The sequence below is a fragment of the Paramisgurnus dabryanus genome, chromosome 18 (genome assembly GCF_030506205.2).
Source record: "Paramisgurnus dabryanus chromosome 18, PD_genome_1.1, whole genome shotgun sequence".
In the NCBI taxonomy this organism is placed as follows: domain Eukaryota; kingdom Metazoa; phylum Chordata; class Actinopteri; order Cypriniformes; family Cobitidae; genus Paramisgurnus; species Paramisgurnus dabryanus.
In genome coordinates this window covers 31,133,680-31,154,172 of record NC_133354.1, presented here as the reverse complement: position 1 = coordinate 31,154,172, position 20,493 = coordinate 31,133,680, and the positions used below count along the sequence as shown (strand labels likewise).

Genomic DNA, 20,493 nt, shown 5'->3' with positions numbered 1-20,493 from the left:
CGACCATTCTAAAAAGAGGCCGGGAGACTGCATCTACTTTTTCTTTTGCAAAGACAACACAAAGCTTCGCGAGCCACTGGTGGGGGTTCTACGTGACGAACACCACAGTCTCTATGAGATGCAATTTTTGTTCAAGTGGCGCGATCTGCGAAGCATGGAGAACATTTTTTCAACCATAAACAAAATGTTCAAGTGGTGCGACATGCATGATGGGTATTGCAGAGTTAAAGTACAGCTGTTTCACCCAGAGAAGTGCTCACACGGCCAATACTCTCTCGGTCCGTCCCCGCCCATTAACTACGCCCATTCGTCACGACCGCTATAAAGCAGTAGGTGGGTCAGTCTTCACCAACAATGTCTCAACACAGCGATTCAGATAACACGTCCGAGCCTTCTCTCTACATCGATGATGACTCTTACGACGATAACGCCAACCAACACTTACCCGACGACGACGACGAACCTACTGAAGAATTCAGACGCCCATCGGAGGAGGGGCTAAGACGCCTAAAAGAACTATACGCTAATGCTGCCGATAACGCCCTCGACAGCACAGATGGGTGCTTTACAGACGTCGGATTAAAAATCATTAAAGGAGTGATCGGAGTGCTGCTAAACCACCTTGTCAACAACAAGATCAAGCAAGAGTGTCTGGGGTGCGAGATAAACCACCCTAGTCAGCGTCGACATTCCTGTCTGTATGAACCGCCCTCGTACTTTTTCGACGCACACTTTGGAGAGTTTGCAGACAAGCTGTTTCAACCCATCCTACATCCCATCGTCAACTATGCTCTACAGCGCAGTGGGCTAAAGGCTGATCCTCGGGCTATTCAAGGGGCCGCAGGAGCTATTCTCCACGAGTTAAAAGACGAACCGAACATCATCTCGAAACTAGAAGAAATCTCAGAAAACCTGCAGGGTGACGACACAGACGCCCTAATTTTTGACATCGTCGATTTCTGGAAAACGAACGCCGTTAAAGAGTAGCCATCAAAAGATGGGGAACTTCTGCAGACCGCGAATCGTCATACCCGCTATGTTTAAAGGGTATTACAAAAGGCAGCTGATGGACTTGATGCATAAGGCAATCGAGATGAAAAATGATTCGACCACGGAAAGCGCGCGTCTTACAAATTTCAAGGAAAAAATGGCTGTTGTGAGAGGACTGTCAAATTCATGGGACAATATGAGTAACTTCTGCATTAAAGACCGAGTGTCGGTCTGCGCTAGCCTCCGAAAAGTTTTGGACGTTGTGTGTAAATGTAGAGATGAGATGGGTATAACAGAAATCATGACTATGTGTACATATGTATCTGAGATCTGTCGGACCCTGATTTCAAAAGATGAGAAACACGAGATTGGTAAAATTGTAGAAACTCTGGTCGACTACATGCTCGACCGAAACATGATGTCTTGCGTACATTTTCTCGACTGGTTGGATATAATATAAAGTCGTACCAATGTTACTATCTATCCTACATGTCATCATTATCATCATGTAAACCCTTTTATATACTTATGTATTCATTTATTTTAGCATCTGTCATATGTAACCCCTTTTATATACTCATGTAACCATTTTAATTGCCTATGTAATCACTTAAATAAAGTCTGAAGCATAAAACTTCTGTCATCCATTCTTTGCGAGCGGGGGATAAGCTAACATGGCAGAGCTCATGAAGAAAGCATATTACACGCCGTCTAACCCCGGATCGTTAGGAGGTAAAAAACGTTTAAAAGACGCCGTTTTGAAGGATACGGGCGTTCGACTTACTGATCACCAGGTTTCAGAATGGCTGTCGGGGGAGGATGCCTACACGTTACATAGAACCGCTCCTATAAAATACAAACGGAATAGAGTCGTCGTTTACGGCGTGGATACGCAGTTCCAGGCGGATCTCGTCGACATGACCGCTTATTCCGCAGAGAATGATAATATAAAATTTTTACTGACTTGCATAGACGTGTTTAGTAAATACGCGTGGACGCGGGTGCTAAAGAATAAGAGCGGGCCGGAGGTTACTAGAGCCTTTGAATCTATACTCAACGAGGGGCGCGTTCCGCAGAAATTACAGACGGACCAGGGCAAGGAATTTTTTAACAAGCATTTTCAAGATCTGATGAAAAAGCACGACATTTACCATTTCGCTACCGCCACCGATTTGAAAGCGAGCGTCGTAGAGAGATTTAACAGGACACTGAAAAGCAGGATGTGGAGACTTTTAACGGCCACTAATTCACGTCGATACATTGATGTTTTACAAGACATTACGCAAGGATACAACACAGGTTATCACAGGAGTATTAAAATGCGACCGGTCGATGTCAATAAGGAAAACGAGTCCCTGGTGTTTCAAAACCTGTACGCCGGTATGAAGAACGAGACACGGTCGTTTAAATTTAAAGTAGGCGATGTCGTGAGAATTTCTAAAGTCAGAGGCACTTTCGCCAAAGGTTACGAGCAGAACTACACAGAAGAATTTTTCACCGTGGCCGCATGTGTGCCGAGACAGCCTCCGGTCTACAGACTTTCCGATTATGATGGAGAAATCATCGACGGTGTTTTTTACGAAGAAGAGCTACAAAAAATTATTGTGAGCAAAGACAAGTCGTTTAAGGTAGAAAAGATTTTAGGGGAGAAAAAACAAGGCCGAAATACGCTCGTTTTAGTCAAATGGTTAGGTTGGCCCGCTAAATTTAATAGCTACGTAGACAAAAAAACCCTGGTGGACTTGCAACCGTCTTAAAAACGCGACGATCACGAAACGCCAAGCCATTTGAACCAAAAGCTACCATGGACGACGACGACGGCTTCTACGTCACACTACCGTGCAACGCTTCTTTGTCGGTTTACCCCGACAATCGAATATCTAGCTACAGAACAAAACTAGCGACGCCTATCGACTTGAAAGGACGATGGACGGTCGGACTGTGCGAGATTGAATACCCTAGAAGCTGGTACAACTTTAACCAGGAAGACGGAGCTTTCTTGCTAAACACGCACCCCGGCCGTGAGCTAGATGTAACCCAAAATCCCGCCAGCCCTAAGGTCGATCAACTATCGAGATGGCTCGTTTCAAAGAAATTAAATATCCACCCCGGGTACTACGGTAATGTTCAGACAGTGCTTAAAGCGATCAACGCCGCGCTAACTACATCAGGGTTACTGGCTCTCGATCATATAACAAACAAAGTTTATCTGTCGGCCAAGCCTAACGTTTCATTGACCTTCTACGGAAAGCTAGCCCATATTTTAGGTTTGATACCGAATGTTCCTTTAGGACAAGAAAACTACCATAAAAAAGCTGATTTTGAAAGAGATGTCCTGACGTATGCTCCTCATCAAACTGATATCCAGGCCGGCTTTTACACAATTTACGTTTACACCGACATTATCGAATATCAGACCGTGGGAGACTCACAAGTACCCCTTTTGAGATGCGTACATATTACGGGTAAAGACAAAGAATCCGTCAGTATCAGGTACGACAAACCTCACTACGTGTCGATCAACAAGTCGCTCATCACGGACATCACCGTCGAATTAAAGGACGACCAAAATCGCGAAATACCATTTTCTTACGGAAAAGTTGTCGTAAAATTGCACTTTAAACCGGCTAAACAATCTGTGCTTTGAAAATGAGCTATTACAATCATCGTGCGATGAACGCTGACGATTACGTCGCCTATTACCGGGACCAGGCCGGTTCTGGTCTACCAGGATACGCGGGAGGTGCCGTCATGTACGGCGCCGGTCTAGGCGGTCTTTTCAGAGGATTGTTCAGAATGGCGGTGCCTCTGCTAAAAAAAGGGTTCAGCATAGCAAAGCCTCACCTAAAAACGGCTGCTAAACACATAGTTTCGGACGTCGTCTCAAACGCTCTTTCGAGCTTTCATACCGATAAACCTCAAGACGGGTCCGGCCTGATGGTTATGGCCCGCAAGCGACTGTATAAACCCCCGGGAGCGAGGAGGCGTGGTCATTCGATAAAGAAAACAAATAGCGGTCGGAAGAAGCGCTCAGTACCGCAAAGAAAGCGTAAGAGGCCTACAAAACGAAGCGCTACGGTGAAGAGATCCCTAAAGACCATATTCTAACATGGCGTTACTGCACGACATGTCCGGAGAATGTATCAAGTCGGAGCTGGATATATTTACAGTTCCGCCGACGCAGACGTCTCTTGAGAAAAATGCTTATTTAGAGGTTCCGCCTTTATCGGCTATATCAGACTCTGCGCCTCTGGAGTTTTTTATCGCCGGCACGGGCGAAGATTATCTGGACCTAAATAACACTATGCTCTTTCTCCGGCTTAAAATCACGAGACCTAACGGCGCCGACATCGCGGACCCCGCCCCTGTCGGGCTAATAAATTACGCGGGGGCTACCGTGTTCTCGCAACTGGATATAAGCCTCGGCGACCGATTGATCTCCCAGAGCTCAAGCACGTACCCTTACAGATGCATCATAGAGTGTCTCATGAACTACAGTAAAGATACTCTGGAATCTCTTTTCACGCCCGGTTTGTTTTACAAGGACACCGCGGGTCACACGGACGTCCACGACCCAGTAGGACGAAACAGGGGTCTGCTAAAGAGATCGTCCTTCACGCACGGCAGCCTGCCGGTAGATCTGCTAGTCCCCATTCACGGCGACATTTTCTTTCAGGAAAAATTACTGATAAATGGCGTTGACGTTAAAATACGCCTGATCAGGGGCAAGGATGAATTCTGTCTGATGAGGAGCGATGACGTGGCCTACAAAGTAAAAATCTTGGCGGCATCCCTATTTGTCAAGAAAGTAAGCGTGTCGCCATCTGTCAGACTGGGTCATGCGCAGGCGCTGCTCAGCACGACAGCCAAGTACCCTGTTGACAGAGTTTGTCTCAAAACCATCTCTCTACCTACAGGATCGCGCGTTTCGAATCAAGAAAATCTGTTTTTAGGAACTCTGCCGAAATCGATCGTCCTGGGGATGGTCGATAACGATGCTTTTTCCGGATCTTATGTTAAAAACCCGTTCACTTTCAATCATTACGATTTGGAGTTCCTAGCCGTCTATGTCGACGGTAAACAAATACCGTCAAAGCCGCTGCAACCTGATTTCGAATCGGGTTCCGCTGTGCGCGAATATTACCAGCTGGTGATGTCCACGGGAAGACATCTGAAAAACCACGCTCTCGCGATCGATAGAGACGAATTTATGAGTGGATACTCGCTGTTTGCGTTTAATCTCACCCCCGACGAAGAGTGCGGACAGCATCTATCACTGATCAAGTCCGGGAACATCAGGCTGGAAGCGCGATTTAAAAATCCGCTACCCCGCACCATCACGATGATTATTTATGCGGTGTTCGATTCGATCATACAAATTTCAAACCGCAGACAGGTCATGGTCGATTATTATTGACCGAAATGAACACTTTACAACTCACGGCGGTCATGGACAAAATTTCATGTAACACTCATTTCCTCGGAGTGCTCCCGTGCGATCAACTTCCCGAAAGACCAATAAGGGTCTTACCCTCGATGGCTATAATCAACACTCACCCATCGGAGTTGCCGGGTGAACACTGGCTGGCCGTTTATTTCGATCGAGAGGGATCATCGTATTTTTTCGACAGCTTCGGAAATCCGCCCGAGGATGAACGTTTTCCATACAGCATCAAAAACTTTTTAGCGCTCAACAGCACAAATATATTTTATTCGGGCAGACAAGTTCAAGATCTCACGACGGATGTTTGTGGACAGCACTGTGTGTTTTTTCTTTACCATTTAATCAGAGGTCGCGACTATAACGACGTGATGAAGCTTTATAGCGATGATTATATTAAAAATGATAGAATGGTATCGCTTTTTGTGAAACGATTACGTAGAAATGAAAGATATGATAAGGACAAAATGAATATGTGTGTCCAGACTTGTAATTCTTTTGCATGCTTATTCAATTAATGAGATTATGGTGTGTTTCAATAAAGACTCAAAGACATTCTATGTTTACTGTTTTTATTATAAAATCTGTAATTGTACATCAAAATTCCATCCATGCTCTTCGGTCGATAGAAGGCGATTTAAACATTAAGTCCGAAACATCGGCTCGCGGGGTAGAAGGGTGTAAACGCTTCCTATCTTTTTTAGAATGAGTTATCGAGGCGGCGGGCCGCGAAGGCGTTCCTCTTAAGGAATGAATCGCTCGTCTAACATGTTGACTCGGAACTGTAGAAAAGGGTATGTTTAATTCTGCAAAGGCTTGTAGAAACTCGTTCCATCCCAACGGTCTTAGCTCATCTCTGACCTTTTGGGGGTTAGTAATGCTTTTTATCAAATCGAGCATGTGTGACCCCGGAATAGCACGTCCCTTAAACACAAACTCCCCCGACGTGTTCCACGCAGACAGATCTTTAGCTTTGGTCATTTTTTCTAATATGTACCGACTGTTTTTCACGCTTCTAGAGGGCACGTTCTTCATCACTTCGTCAGCAACAGCATCCATCTCAGCCTCGTCTTTGTCGTCTTTGCGAGCGGTGATGGTGCTGACGGTTTGTGGCAAGGACAGCGTTAAAGCGGCACTCTCTTGGTCCCCTTGTTTAACGACCGCTAAATACCTCGTCAGGATGCTGGAGTAAAGTTTGACCTTCTCGTATTGATCCAAATCAGACCTTAGTAAAATGTTTCTTATGGAAGCGTCCAGATCATTTTCGACGACTTGCTGAATGTTCTCGCGAACGTTTTCAGATTTTAGCTTGTCCAGCTGGTGGCGTGGAACTAAATACATTTTCTCCGCATACTCCATAATCACCCCGTTTTAGAAGCTATTAAGCTGGAAATAAAGGGGACCGCCACGCTGAGGAGAGGCAAAAGAAATCCACCCTTCTGGTTGAAAACGCGCTTCTTGGCAGACAGGCTGATTTTTTTATCGGCCACCAATTTAATTTCCGCTCTTCGCTTTTTCAGTTTGCGATAGTCTTTGGGTCTGATCGGAATCGTACCGTATAAGATGTTAAGAGCTACTTCGCACAGTGTTAAAATGAGCTCGTCGGACGCCGATTGTAAAATAAGTAGCCTCTGTTTAGGTGTAGCCTTATGTAGCAGCTTTAACAGCGGCAATTGTTTTCGAAGTCTCGCAGACATGACGATCGATTACGGTCTTCTTTTTTTCGGGAGATAAACCACTTGGCTGTCGGAAAGCAACCCGGTTCTGAGACGATACTGTTCAGGAGTTTTCGCTTTATAGTCTATCAATAAATATCCGAAGGGCCGGCTGGTCGCGTCGTGATAACACTCCATAAAGTATTTTGCATTACCGGGGTACATTTGACGACCCAGCACAGCGACCTGATTGGCATCGCGGGGGTTTTTAAACAGAATCAGATAATTGGTGTTCAGGCTGATGGTTCGACTGGATTTCCCTTGAGCAAATAAATTCTGGACGATATAAATAGCGCTGAGATTTCGATGGTGGACGTACTGAGTAAATACCTTTTGGACTTCCTTGTTTGCACTTGCCTCGTCCATACAGTCGTCTAGCACTAGTAACGAATTCTGATCGTTTGGGAATAAATTATCATCATTCAGACTCTGGGGTATTCCTTCAACAAATTTAATGTTGTACATTTTAAGCAGTTCATCATACAGAGGTTGCCAACAATCGTACAAAAACACAATGCGATCAATCTTTTTAGAAATCACATTCGTAGCATTTTCCAGCAACAGTTTAACAAAAAAAGACTTTCCTGAATTCGAGGGCCCACTTATGACGCATGAGAAAGGGTGTTGGAGCCTGAAATCAAAATTAGAAGCCTCACGCATACCCCGGTGTTCAGAAGCCATAAGGAAGTGTGCTGAAGCCGGCCAGAAGTCGGCGTTTGTTATACACCGGCCTAAACCTTTTGACGACTGATTTGTTGTGCAGCGTGAGATGCTTTTTATCTCTCACAATGTTTTCAGTGTGTGCCAGGAGGCAGCGCGAGTTATCGCGTGATGTCACATAGCTGTCAACCAGATCAATCAGAGTGTCTAATCGGATCGTTTGAGAATTTTTAGCGTTTAGGGTTATTCCCTTAGCCTTCATAGTCACCTTACCTTTAGCGGTACGATAACCGTAAGACTTTGGTCCGCTAGAACAGAACTCTGTTATGAAATCACCATCGTCCAATTCGTTCGTCAGCTCCCCCAGATAATCCCCCAGCGGGGGATCCCAGTCGCCGTCCCTAGAAACGAATATAACGCTGTCTGTGTCAGAGTATAACAAGCGATCGCCGAGTTTATCCATGAGTTCGTACAACTCCAGTCGCGCATGAGCGGTCGTAAATGCCCCTACGAACACGTTAATGTCGTTTGTTTTGCACAAATCACCTTCGGGTTTTTGAAACTGAACGAGAGCCACGTCGTCCGAGACAAACGTGAAATATTTCAGCGCTGCGGTTCCGTTGAAAACAATTCTGGTGAAATCTTCAGGTTTTTTCACGAGTAGCGTTTTGGGGAGGTTCTCGCGCATAGAAAAGCGTCCCCAAAGAGAATTCAACAGTAGTTTATTGATGGATCTCTGAGCGGGGTTGTAACTGATCTTTTCAGGGTCGAGATGTATCCCCTCTTTTTTGTAATAATCTCGAATGTACTTTGCTTTGTCCGCGTCCGTGATGACGTTCGCGGGGTAACCTGACGCTTGTTGTTTCAATTGCAAAAACGTTTTCACGTAATCACGAAACAACGTATCAGAACGCTGGGGAAAATGCCAAACTTCATCGATTCTAGCGATCACGTACCCCTTCTCGACGGCCTTCAAAAGCTCGATACTGACCCAGCTACCTGAGAGCGCCCTTTCTTCATCCGTGTGACTGCAGCACGACGTCTGATTTTCGGCATGAGCGCAAGTACGACACAGTGGAAAAAATAATTTCCCATTGCATCTATACGGGAGTACGGGGTGTAGCAGTTTACGGGGAGGGTACACGACGGCTTTAATAAGTCCGTAGTAGTTTTCGATCGGCTCGAAATCGTTGAAAATGATTTCGGGGTGACCGATGGGATAGGTTTTCGTAGACTGACAGAAGGGATACAAGCTGGTGAAATCGACGTAGCTTATTCTTTCTCCTTCAGCCGTTTTGTGATAGAGTTTGTAGGCGTTCGTGCGACCGCCAAAAAGGGCGTCCCTGGGCTTCAGTCTCTCCGGAGCGGAGTACGTGCTCATAAATTCTTTTACCGAGGGCTCGTCTCGCTTCATTTTAGTCCATTCGCACTCCCACATTACCTCAATTTTTAACCCGTACGCGTTCTGCAGAATATCGACCTTTTCGTCAAACTGTCTCCTGAGAACAGCATACGGTACGGCCGACATGGGATGCGTATAATGCGCGGGATAGCGACAACAATGACCGTGATGGATGCATCCCGCGAATTCGTAACCGTAGCGCGTACCTTGGATTTCCGCGAACCCGTCCAGGTAATATTTACCGATAGATACTTCACCGTGATTCAGGGCGTGGTGAATGTCCAAGTTTCGAGTCTTTTTAACATACTCGAGCCATTCGATCGAGGCGTTTGAGTACGTTTTACTCTTTTGAACGTACGCGTTATTGTGCGTAAGAGCCAGCGTCTTACTGTCGAGATAATGCGTTTTAAACACACCCATACAACAACTAGCCAGCGTTGTAAAGTTGAAGGGATCGAGCTCGGTGCACGCGATGAATGCGTCGCGGTATTTCATGCAAGCTTCGCGTAATAAGACCACGTCGTTGACGCCGTACTCTTTCAGCTCTTTCTTAAAGTCGAAGAGTTTCCCCGAAACAGTGGCGTACCACTCGTCAAACTTTGCCTGGTTTTTGTCGGTCATGTTATCGTAGCCGTAGAACTTTTTATCAGGGTAGGGGCCTACATAGCTTTCGTTCTCCACCCTGTTGAAATGATGGGGAAAGTACCCTTTTTCCGTCGTAGTCAAGTTTAGCGCCGCAGGCATCTTAGACAAGGCCATGGGTATGAAAGAGTAACTGTCGATATATCTCTGGGCATACGCATCATCGTACATGTAGATTAATTTACACCCTTGCATGATGATGTCCAACGTAAGCCCCGCTTTGCAAAAATATTCCAAAATGAGAAAAGAATCGAATTTGGACGCATAGTGTGCTATGAAAGTGAAGCCTTTGTATCGACGCTGTCTGAAATGGTTGATTAGGTACGATACGCAGTAGGGTCCTTCCGCTACAAATTTCTCCCCTTGAAAAGTGATCGCGCATACAAAGTTGGCGACGTGTTTTCCGTTTTCGTAACGGGTTTCAAAATCGTAGAAGATGTATTTCTCGCTAGTATCCTTGGGATTTATAGGGCGAATAAAGCACTGATGCATCCCCTCAGTCCCGAGATCTTCGCCGCAATGGACGCATTGGAAGGGCTTGCATACGTGCTTATCTACAACCCCTGGGACATCGTACCGTCTGTTGCACGATTTACAGTATTTCGTCATATCGCAGGGCACGCGATCTCTACCCGGGGGTATCTTTTTGTGAGCTTTGTAACAGTAATCGGATTTGCAAAATCGCAAACAATCGGTGCAATGCACTGTTCTTGCGCGGTGTTTGTGACAATCAGGGTCGAAACACACATTGCAGATGCGACTACAGTGATGGTGCTTAAGGTTACTGTAGCCTTTATAACAGAACTCACATACGTAGTCGGAGCCGATGAACGCCTTTAGATTGAGAATCGTGTAAAAGTGTTCGTCGTGTAAATAGAGGTGCAGCGTTTTTGGATGCGGCTCGCTCTGATTTGCGAATGTTTCTATGGGCCCATCGGACGTTCTGTAAAAAACGACTATTTTGATGTCAAACAGTCTTTCAAACTTCGCTATGTCGCAAAGGCTGATCTTGTCTTGAATAGAGAACCCTGCGTCGTTCTGAATACCAGCGGCTCGTCTTTCCAGTTCGCTCTCAGGTAGTGTGGGATCGAGAAAATGTGCGAGACAGATAGAGAAGCACAAATTATTAGAGATATTCATGGGACAAAACAAACTCGTCTTTTTTCTTTTGACCACCTGGTCCAAAGCCAAATCCGTAAGTTTGCGTCGAACACCCCCCTGTCTGTTCATTGCCACGGTAGCACCTATCTCGACCATGTCATCACACAGCAGCCGCTCGTCGCTTTGTAAAATTTTTTCAATTTGATCTGTAAATAACGTGACGTCGTAATTATTTCCCGGGGATAAAATTACAGATACATCAGATTTGAGACTCGGTCCTCTTAGGCACAAATTGATTACGCTATCGTCGCCACCTATTTGACGGGCGAATGTTACCATTTCGTTCATGGTGTCGTGCAGGCGTATGTGATATGACGCTAAGTCTGTGGCTCTAATCTCTCTCAGATTCATGGATCTTTGCAATTCCACGCTATTGAAACGAGGTCTCGGATAAACGTGAAAGTCGTTTACGGTTCCGCCATCTCGTATCAACGCATCGATGTCGACTCTGCTCAGTGACGGTGTATCGAAAGGGGGCGTCTGTGTGGGATCGATAGCGTCTGTAGGGGGAGGCGAGGTAGTAGATGGACCTGAGGTGCTCGGTAGCGCGCCACCATCTTGGTGTGTGAATGCGTAAAGCGTATTTAACAGTTCTCGTAGTTGAGGGTCCGAATCAAAATGGATGAATTGCTGTGACGACTCAGAATTTGGATAAACATTTAACATTTGTTGTTGTTGTGACCTACCGGACTCTGCGGGCTCCGCACTCTGTGACTGATCTGAACGAGAATGACAGCTATGCACAACATCTGAACAATTTTCATCATCCATCATACATTAATTTTCAGATATTACAAAAAGCAGATAAATGGTAAAATCTTAAACACGTTGTAGATAATTGCTAGATGAAAACAAAATTAATACTAAAACATGAGATAGATATATGCTAGATAAAAACTAAATAAATGATAAAACATGAGGTAGATAAAAACAAAATAAATGGTAAAACATGAGGTAGATAAAAAACTAAATAAATGATAAAACATGAGGTAGATAAAAACAACATAAATGGTAAAACATGAGGTAGATGAAGACAAAATAAATGGTAAAGCCTGAGGTAGATAAATGCTTATTTCTTAAACATGAGGTAGATAAAAATAGTTAAACATATGTAAAATAGCATTGGATATAGAAAAGAGTAAAAATGGTGTGTATATCATATAAAAATTGTACTATGGATAAAATATCGGCAAAACCATAGCATAAACGGCTTCGAACATTAATCGTCTTTCTCTCATCTGTTCGAATGTTAAGTCGTGCAAACGCCCAAATGAATGCTCTGCAGTCTGAATTTGGTGTCGTAAATCGTGAGCTATTTCCTCTATGGCCGCGCGCTGTCTATCTAGACCTGTGTGAATAGCGGTGTCATGAGTATCAAGCTGAACGTAAATCTGTTGTACACGATTGTCTAACTCGTGTAGTTTACGGTTGAAAGTGTCTAATCTGCTATGAAGCTCGGTGTCACGAATGTCAAAATGGTTTTTAAACTCTTCAATTTGAGCAAGTAATCGGTTACCAAAATCATGAAACAGTTGAGGAATTTCAACCCGTTCTGATAAGCTTTCAGCATTATCTTCATCAACGGAAGGTTGGATACTGTTTGGTGTCTGATGACCGCTCGACGGTAATCCGTTGTCGTCGGACCAGGAAGCTTGATCCCAAGCGTTCATCTGCGACTCGGACCAGTCCTCTGCATCATCACCATTCGCGCTATGCTCGCTAGCCCATGATGACCGATCCCAACCGTTCTGTTGCGAGGTGCTATGGCCGGGCTCACATTCGCTACACCCGGGACAGTTTTCTGCGTGAGTAAACATAACAGAAATAAGTAACCTGCGACTGGCGTTTATATTCAACGAATCAAAAGATGGCTCACCGTATAGCTGTAGGACCTCTGCTGCTTCGCCGTTGACCCCCTCCTCTTCCTCCTCCTCCTCCTCACGCAAGGGATCTGAAAGTTCTATCACGTCCTCCCCGTGTTCGATGGTCAGGTCTATGATCTGTTCGCCGCTCGGTTCGTGTGGAAATTCAGCCGTGGTCGAATCGGCAAAACCTGATAGCATACATTACCATTTAAAAAAAAAAAAAAAAAAAAAAAAAAAAAAAAAAAAAAAAATTATAATAATAATGATAATAATAATAATAATAATAATAATAATAAATAAAATAAAACTAAATAAAAATAAAGAAAGAAAAGCATTTACCGTCGCCAGCGCCGTAGTTGTTGTGTAGAGGCAGTGTCACTATTTCAAATAAATAATTTAGTATTACACTATTAAAAATAGCAGTCTCTGAAAATTTTTAAAGAGATTAAAAAGAGATTTTTTTTTTCAAACAGAATTGACTATCGCAAATAATTAAATTTTATTTTATGCAAAAAAGATATTAAGACAATTAGATACTTACACAGATCTTGAAAGTCAATAAGGGAACCTAAGAAACAGACCTGTTATCATTGAGACATTAAAATTAATTATATAATTAATTAATATAGTTGGGAGATTACAGAGAGCTATATTATCATTGCGATGTCTTCCGGTTTCACATTGGGTTTCTGTAATATCTCGCGATGCATAGAGATGTGAAGACATGTAGGCAGCATGTCTGAATAAATCTTTATTTACATATACAGTCCCATGCTGCCCTCTACCGGACAACTTTGTCCATAGCACCGCTATTTGACTGTGAGAATCTTCATTCCAAAATGGCTGCCGTGCTTCACTCCAAAATGGCGGACGCGCTAGCGAAGCTCTATTCCGACTGTTGCCGAAAATTGTAAATGATTCCTAAATGATTACAGATATTTACGATAAAATTAAAAAGCGTTAACAAGATTTACAGCTAGTTTATCTAAAATGTAGCAATAGTCAAGCGTCCTATGATATCACCGTCATCAGCCACGTGCTACGTCATTGTTGCGCGACATGCAAAGTTTTTATTTTTATAAAAACACACAAGCAGCAAAAACATGAACCGCATGCATCGAGCTAATTTTCAATAATATCCAAAAGCACCAAAAGATTTACAGCCGGTTTAGTTTAGCCTAACGCCGAGTTAAGATACATGTGTTTTATAATATTGCAAGCATTAAAAACACACATCAGAGAATAGCCAGCATGGCGATAATTTTAGCAATATTGTAAATAATGAGAAATATGGGAGAGACCCGTAGTTTTCACAAATATACCAAAAGAGTGTACCGTTGCCTAAACATGTCGTAATAAAAGCTTGCAGGTTTACGTCGGCCTTAAGAGTTAAGAGCCGAGACTTTTTAGAAAAATAATTTTATATCCATATAAACAGTAAAAAACACACAACAGAAAATCGACAGCTTGGGGTAATTTTAGCAATATTTTAAATAATAAGCAATATGAGAGGACCCATAGATTAGACCATACGTCACAACCGCATCTGAAACATATCATAATAAAAGCTCTCCAAAGTTTTTATTTTCACACAAGCAGCAAAAACATGAACCGCATGCATCGAGCTAATTTTCAATAATATCCAAAAGCACCAAAAGATTTACAGCCGGTTTAGTTTAGCCTAACGCCGAGTTAAGATACATGTGTTTTCAGAAACTTAATTTTATAATATTGCAGGCATTAAAAACACACATCAGAAAATAGCCAGTATGGCGATAATTTTAACAATATTGTAAATAATGACAAATATGGTGGGAAACCCGTAGTTTTCACAAATATACCACAAGAGTGGACCGTTGCCTAAACATGTCGTAATAAAAGCTTGCAGGTTTACGTCCGCCTTAAGCGTTAAGAGCCGTGACTTTTTAGAAAAATAATTTTATATCCACATAAACAGTAAAAACACACAACAGAAAATCGACAGCTTGGGGATAATTTTAGCAATATTTTAAATAATAAGCAATATGAGAGGACCCATAGATTAGACCATACGTCACAACCGCATCTGAAACATATCATAATAAAAGCTCTCCAAAGTTGAAATAAAAATGTTTGTAATCCCCCAACAGAATTAATAAATTTGCTTCTCTTACCGTTAGTATGGGCCATTTTACGATAAGCACAAAGCGTCGTTGTCTTTGAATTGAAAGGCCGGAAAGCGGATAGTTGACTGTTTTATATCGATGGATATGAGGGGAGCGTCATAGACGCGTCAGAGGGCGGAAGCTTGTAATGTTGGATTATACGAGTTTTAAAATGTTAAATGAAAGCGTATTATGGCGAGACCTATCTGACTCTTATAATAGCTGTAACTAAAACAACTAACTAAGCAAAATAATATAATAATAATATAATAAAAAAAAAAAATATATATATATATATGCGTGTGTGCGTGTTTTAAAGATTAATTTTTAGGCTATTAGATGGCCGGCAGATGGCAGCAACGCACCGCGTAACGACAGGCTCGGGCATACAATGGTCTATTGAAACCTCATGACAATTGTGTTTCTTATACCGTGACTAATGAAGAAGGTTAAAAGGTCTTCAAATGCCCGCAAGGATGGTGATGATTTATGCGTTAAACATTAAAGCCTTATGCGATACGTGGCGCTCTGCTGACTTTAAGCCCGAACAACATAGAAGGCTGACGGTCCAACACTAGTAGCGTCTATCTGAATTAGACGGATATTTACGTGCTAAAACATTTATGCGTCGTAACTCCGAGAGACTTAGTGTCAGAAATCCCTATGTCGTGCTACTCTTGGATAATAGGCATAGATGGTAACAGATGATTTACAGATAATTTTTAGGCTATTAGATGCCCGGCAGAGGGCGGCAACGTACCACGGAACGACAGTCGCTGGCTTACAATGGGGTGTTGTAACTTTGATGACACTTGTGATCCATGGAGAACGTGACTAATGAGAAAAGGTTAGAAGTCCATCAGATAACCGTTAGGTTGGAAATGATTAACGAGCTGTAGATTTATGCAGCGCTCGGAAAAGCCTGCTTTTAATTAACTCATTATGAATGAGTGCCATTAGATCACCATCTTATCGGAGACGAATCTGAGTGAAAACAATTCATCTTTGTTCAAATAACCCCAGCCAGCCACAGGCACTGCCATAACGATTTTAAGCGCAGGAGCGAACGCATCTCTCCGGAATGCTGCTTCAAAGACAACAATCTGTGTAAGTGTCAGTATTATCAGAGTGTATTGAGAGCTTTATTTGAAAAAACATAATTTCTGTTTTGAGAATCAGATCATTTATACAAATTGCAGAACAGAACATTAAAAAACTACGCATTGTTTTTTACTCTCTAGAGAAAATAGACCAAAATGTCTATCTTGACAGAATTCATTGCTCATTATTCTTCTAGAATGTATATCATCTACCTCTGTTAAAAAACCTTTTTATTCTGTTGATACTTTTGAAAATGTAGAGGGATTTAATTTTAATCCTCTTTTCTAGGGTAACTTTATTTAATTACAGTTTTAATTTTACCATGAATATAGCTAAAGCCAAGATGACATTTAAAAGAAAAGAAAGTTCACTTAATTTCTTTGATAATTTCATCAAGCATTTGTGTTTAATGAAACTATTCACCATGGTCACAATAATTTGTAGAGAGTCCGATTATAACGTTGGAGCATGTTAAAGTTAATTTTTTTTCAGGCACTCGTCGGAGTACTGCGCGAGCTGCATGGTGTATCCATGTTTGTGATTTTCGTAACTGCGATTTTCCCGGCTTTTATGATGGGGCATGGAATGCGGTTTTAACGATGACCACCTGTTTAAACACTGTTTTTATTGTTTTATCTTAGGAAGACATGATGAATTATTGTGCCCCTGGAGTTAACCCTGTCATTGATGATTTATCGCTCCCCCGGAGATACCCCGGTCATTATGATTTATCGCACCCCTGGAGTTAACCCCGGTCATAAACATGTCAACGCGATGCGTCCGTTCCGGTTAAAAGTTCACCGCTTCCTGGGGGACGGTTCAAAGGTTCGACGCTTTGTGGGCTGGGCCGATCAAAAGTTCACGACGTGGGCGTTCAAAGGTTAGTCCCTCCTCCCGTAGGTCAAAGGTTTCCCCTCCCTAAGGACAAACATCATCATCAATCATTTTAAGGTCAAAGGTTACCCCTCCCTAAGGGCAAACATCATCATCAATCATTTTAAGGTCAAAGGTTACCCCTCCCTAAGGTCACACGTCATCATCAATCATTTAAAGGTCAAAGGTTACCCCTCCCTAAGGTCAAAGGGCGTCATCAATCATTTAAAGGTCAAAGGTTACCCCTCCCTAAGGTCAAAGGTCAAAGTCATCAATCATTTTGACAGTATGTCCCGTATATTTACTACTGCCATAGGAACAGTGAGTAAAGGATCCCACTAATCGACTTGGGAATAGAAAAGAAAACATTTCAAGCAGGAAACCCACAAACTATGAGATCTGAAATAGATTTGATTGCTTCTTTCAAAACCAATATAGACTATTAGCATCTGCTGTATTGTATGCTAATAGTATGTCCAGGACTCTTTCTTAAATTTAATAACAAATGTCCAGCAGAAACCTTAAGCCCACTTCAGCTATGAAGACTGCTTCAGGATCCATGGGAACAGTAATAAAATGATCAACCTAATCATTTTGTGTAGGCAAAAGAGAGTATGCAGGTTAGAAGCTGCCCACAAACTGTATCAGGGCAAAGTAAGTGCCTACTTGTCAATGGAGAAGGCCATTGTACCTTGAGGGATTCGAACCTGGGACTACCCGATTTTAGAGCTGGTGTTCTAACCCCTAGAACACATAAAAGGTGTTGAAACCGGCCAGCCAAAAACTGGTCTTGTGTATTGCTGTATATGATCAAACTGTGGACAGTGATGAAATGATCAAACTACTGTAAGTGCCTATTTGTCAATGGAGAAGGCCACTTAAAGAAGCTTGTGGCTATATCTTAAATTTCAACACAAATGTTCATCAGAATCCTTAAGCCCACACCAGAAAAGAAGGCTGCTTCAGTAGCCATAGGAACAGTGAGTAAAGGATCCATCTAATCGCCTTGGGAATAGAAAAGAAAACATTTCAAGCAGGAAACCCACAAACTATGAGATCTGAAATAGATTTGATTGCTTCTTTCAAAACCAATAGAGACTATTAGCATCTGCTGTATTGTATGCTAATAGTATGTCCAGGACTCTTTCTTAAATTTGATAAGAAATGTCCAGCAGAAACCTTAAGCCCACATCAGCTATGAAGACTGCTTCAGGATCCATGGGAACAGTGATAAAATGATCAACCTAATCATTTTGTGTAGGCAAAAGAGAGTTTGTAGGTTAGAAGCTGCCCACAAACTGTATCAGGGCAAAGTAAGTGCCTACTTGTCAATGGAGAAGGCCATTGTACCTTGAGGGATTCGAACCTGGGACTACCCGATTATAGAGCTGGTGTTCTAACCCCTAGACCACATAGAAGGTGTTGAAACCGGCCAGCCAAAAACTGGTCTTGTGTATTGCTGTACATGATCAAACTGTGGACAGTGATGAAATGATAAAACTACTGTAAGTGCCTATTTGTCAATGGAGAAGGCCACTTAAAGCTTGTGGCTATATCTTAAATTTCAACACAAATGTTCATCAGAATCCTTAAGCCCACACCAGAAAAGAAGGCTGCTTCAGTAGCCATAGGAACAGTGAGTAAAGGATCCATCTAATCGCCTTGGGAATAGAAAAGAAAACATTTCAAGCAGGAAACCCACAAACTATGAGATCTGAAATAGATTTGATTGCTTCTTTCAAAACCAATAGAGACTATTAGCATCTGCTGTATTGTATGCTAATAGTATGTCCAGGACTCTTTCTTAAATTTAATAACAAATGTCCAGCAGAAACCTTAAGCCCACATCAGCTATGAAGACTGCTTCAGGATCCATGGGAACAGTGATAAAATGATCAACCTAATCATTTTGTGTAGGCAAAAGAGAGTTTGTAGGTTAGAAGCTGCCCACAAACTGTATCAGGGCAAAGTAAGTGCCTACTTGTCAATGGAGAAGGCCATTGTACCTTGAGGGATTCGAACCTGGGACTACCCGATTATAGAGCTGGTGTTCTAACCCCTAGACCACATAGAAGGTGTTGAAACCGGCCAGCCAAAAACTGGTCTTGTGTATTGCTGTATATGATCAAACTGTGGACAGTGATGAAATGATAAAACTACTGTAAGTGCCTATTTGTCAATGGAGAAGGCCACTTAAAGCTTGTGGCTATATCTTAAATTTCAACACAAATGTTCATCAGAATCCTTAAGCCCACACCAGAAAAGAAGGCTGCTTCAGTAGCCATAGGAACAGTGAGTAAAGGATCCATCTAATCGCCTTGGGAATAGAAAAGAAAACATTTCAAGCAGGAAACCCACAAACTATGAGATCTGAAATAGATTTGATTGCTTCTTTCAAAACCAATAGAGACTATTAGCATCTGCTGTATTGTATGCTAATAGTATGTCCAGGACTCTTTCTTAAATTTAATAACAAATGTCCAGCAGAAACCTTAAGCCCACATCAGCTATGAAGACTGCTTCAGGATCCATGGGAACAGTAATAAAATGATCAACCTAATCATTTTGTGTAGGCATAAGAGAGTTTGCAGGTTAGAAGCTGCCCACAAACTGTATCGGGGCAAAGTAAGTGCCTACTTATCAAGGGAGAAGGCCATTGTACCTTGAGGGATTCGAACCTGGGACTACCCGATTTTAGAGCTGGTGTTCAAACCCCTAGACCACAGAGAAGGTGTTGAAACCGGCCAGCCAAAAACTGGTCCTGTGTATTGCTGTATATGATCAAATTGTGGACAGTGATGAAATGATCAAACTACTGTAAGTGCCTATTTGTCAATGGAGAAGGAAACTTAAAGCTTGTGGCTATATCTTAAATTTCAACACAAATGTTCAGCAGAATCCTTAAGCCCACACCAGAAAAGAAGGCTGCTTCAGTAGCCATAGGAACAGTGAGTAAAGGATCCATCTAATCGCCTTGGGAATAGAAAAGAAAACATTTCAAGCAGGAAACCCACAAACTATGAGATCTGAAATAGATTTGATTTCTTCTTTAAAAACCAATAGAGACTATTAGCATGTGCTGTATTGTATGCTAATAGTATGTCCAGGACTCTTTCTTAAATTTAATAACAAATGTCCAGCAGAAACGTTTAGCCCACATCAGCTATGAAGACTGCTTCAGGATCCATGGGAACAGTAATAAAATGATCAACCTAATCATTTTGTGTAGGCAAAAGAGAGTTTGCAGGTTAGAAGCTGCTCACAAACTCTATCAGGGCAAAGTAAGTGCCTACTTGTCAATGGAGAAGGCCATTGTACCTTGAGGGATTCGAACCTGGGACTACCTGATTTTAGAGCTGGTGTTCTAACCCCTAGACCACAGAGAAGGTGTTGAAACCGGCCAGCCAAAAACTGGTCCTGTGTATTGCTGTATATGATCAAACTGTGGACAGTGATGAAATGATCAAATACTGTAAGTGCATATTTGTCAATGGAGAAG

General features: G+C 42.5%; 2 protein-coding genes across 2 annotated transcripts; one reads left to right on the top strand and one right to left on the bottom strand.

Moving 5' to 3' along the window:
* The first annotated feature begins 4,099 nt into the window (after positions 1–4,099).
* LOC135776197 (uncharacterized protein F54H12.2-like) lies at positions 4,100–5,407 on the top strand. Its single transcript, XM_065286737.1, has one exon. The coding sequence runs from the start codon at positions 4,100–4,102 to the stop codon at positions 5,405–5,407; it is 1,308 nt and encodes a 435-aa protein (XP_065142809.1).
* A 6,761-nt stretch (positions 5,408–12,168) lies between these two features.
* LOC135749574 (uncharacterized) lies at positions 12,169–15,045 on the bottom strand. Its single transcript, XM_065268150.2, has 3 exons — positions 15,030–15,045; positions 12,888–13,064; positions 12,169–12,812 (listed from the first exon to the last, which is right to left on the bottom strand). The coding sequence occupies exons 1-3, from the start codon at positions 15,043–15,045 to the stop codon at positions 12,184–12,186; spliced, it is 822 nt and encodes a 273-aa protein (XP_065124222.2). The 3' UTR covers positions 12,169–12,183.
* Positions 15,046–20,493: the final 5,448 nt, after the last annotated feature.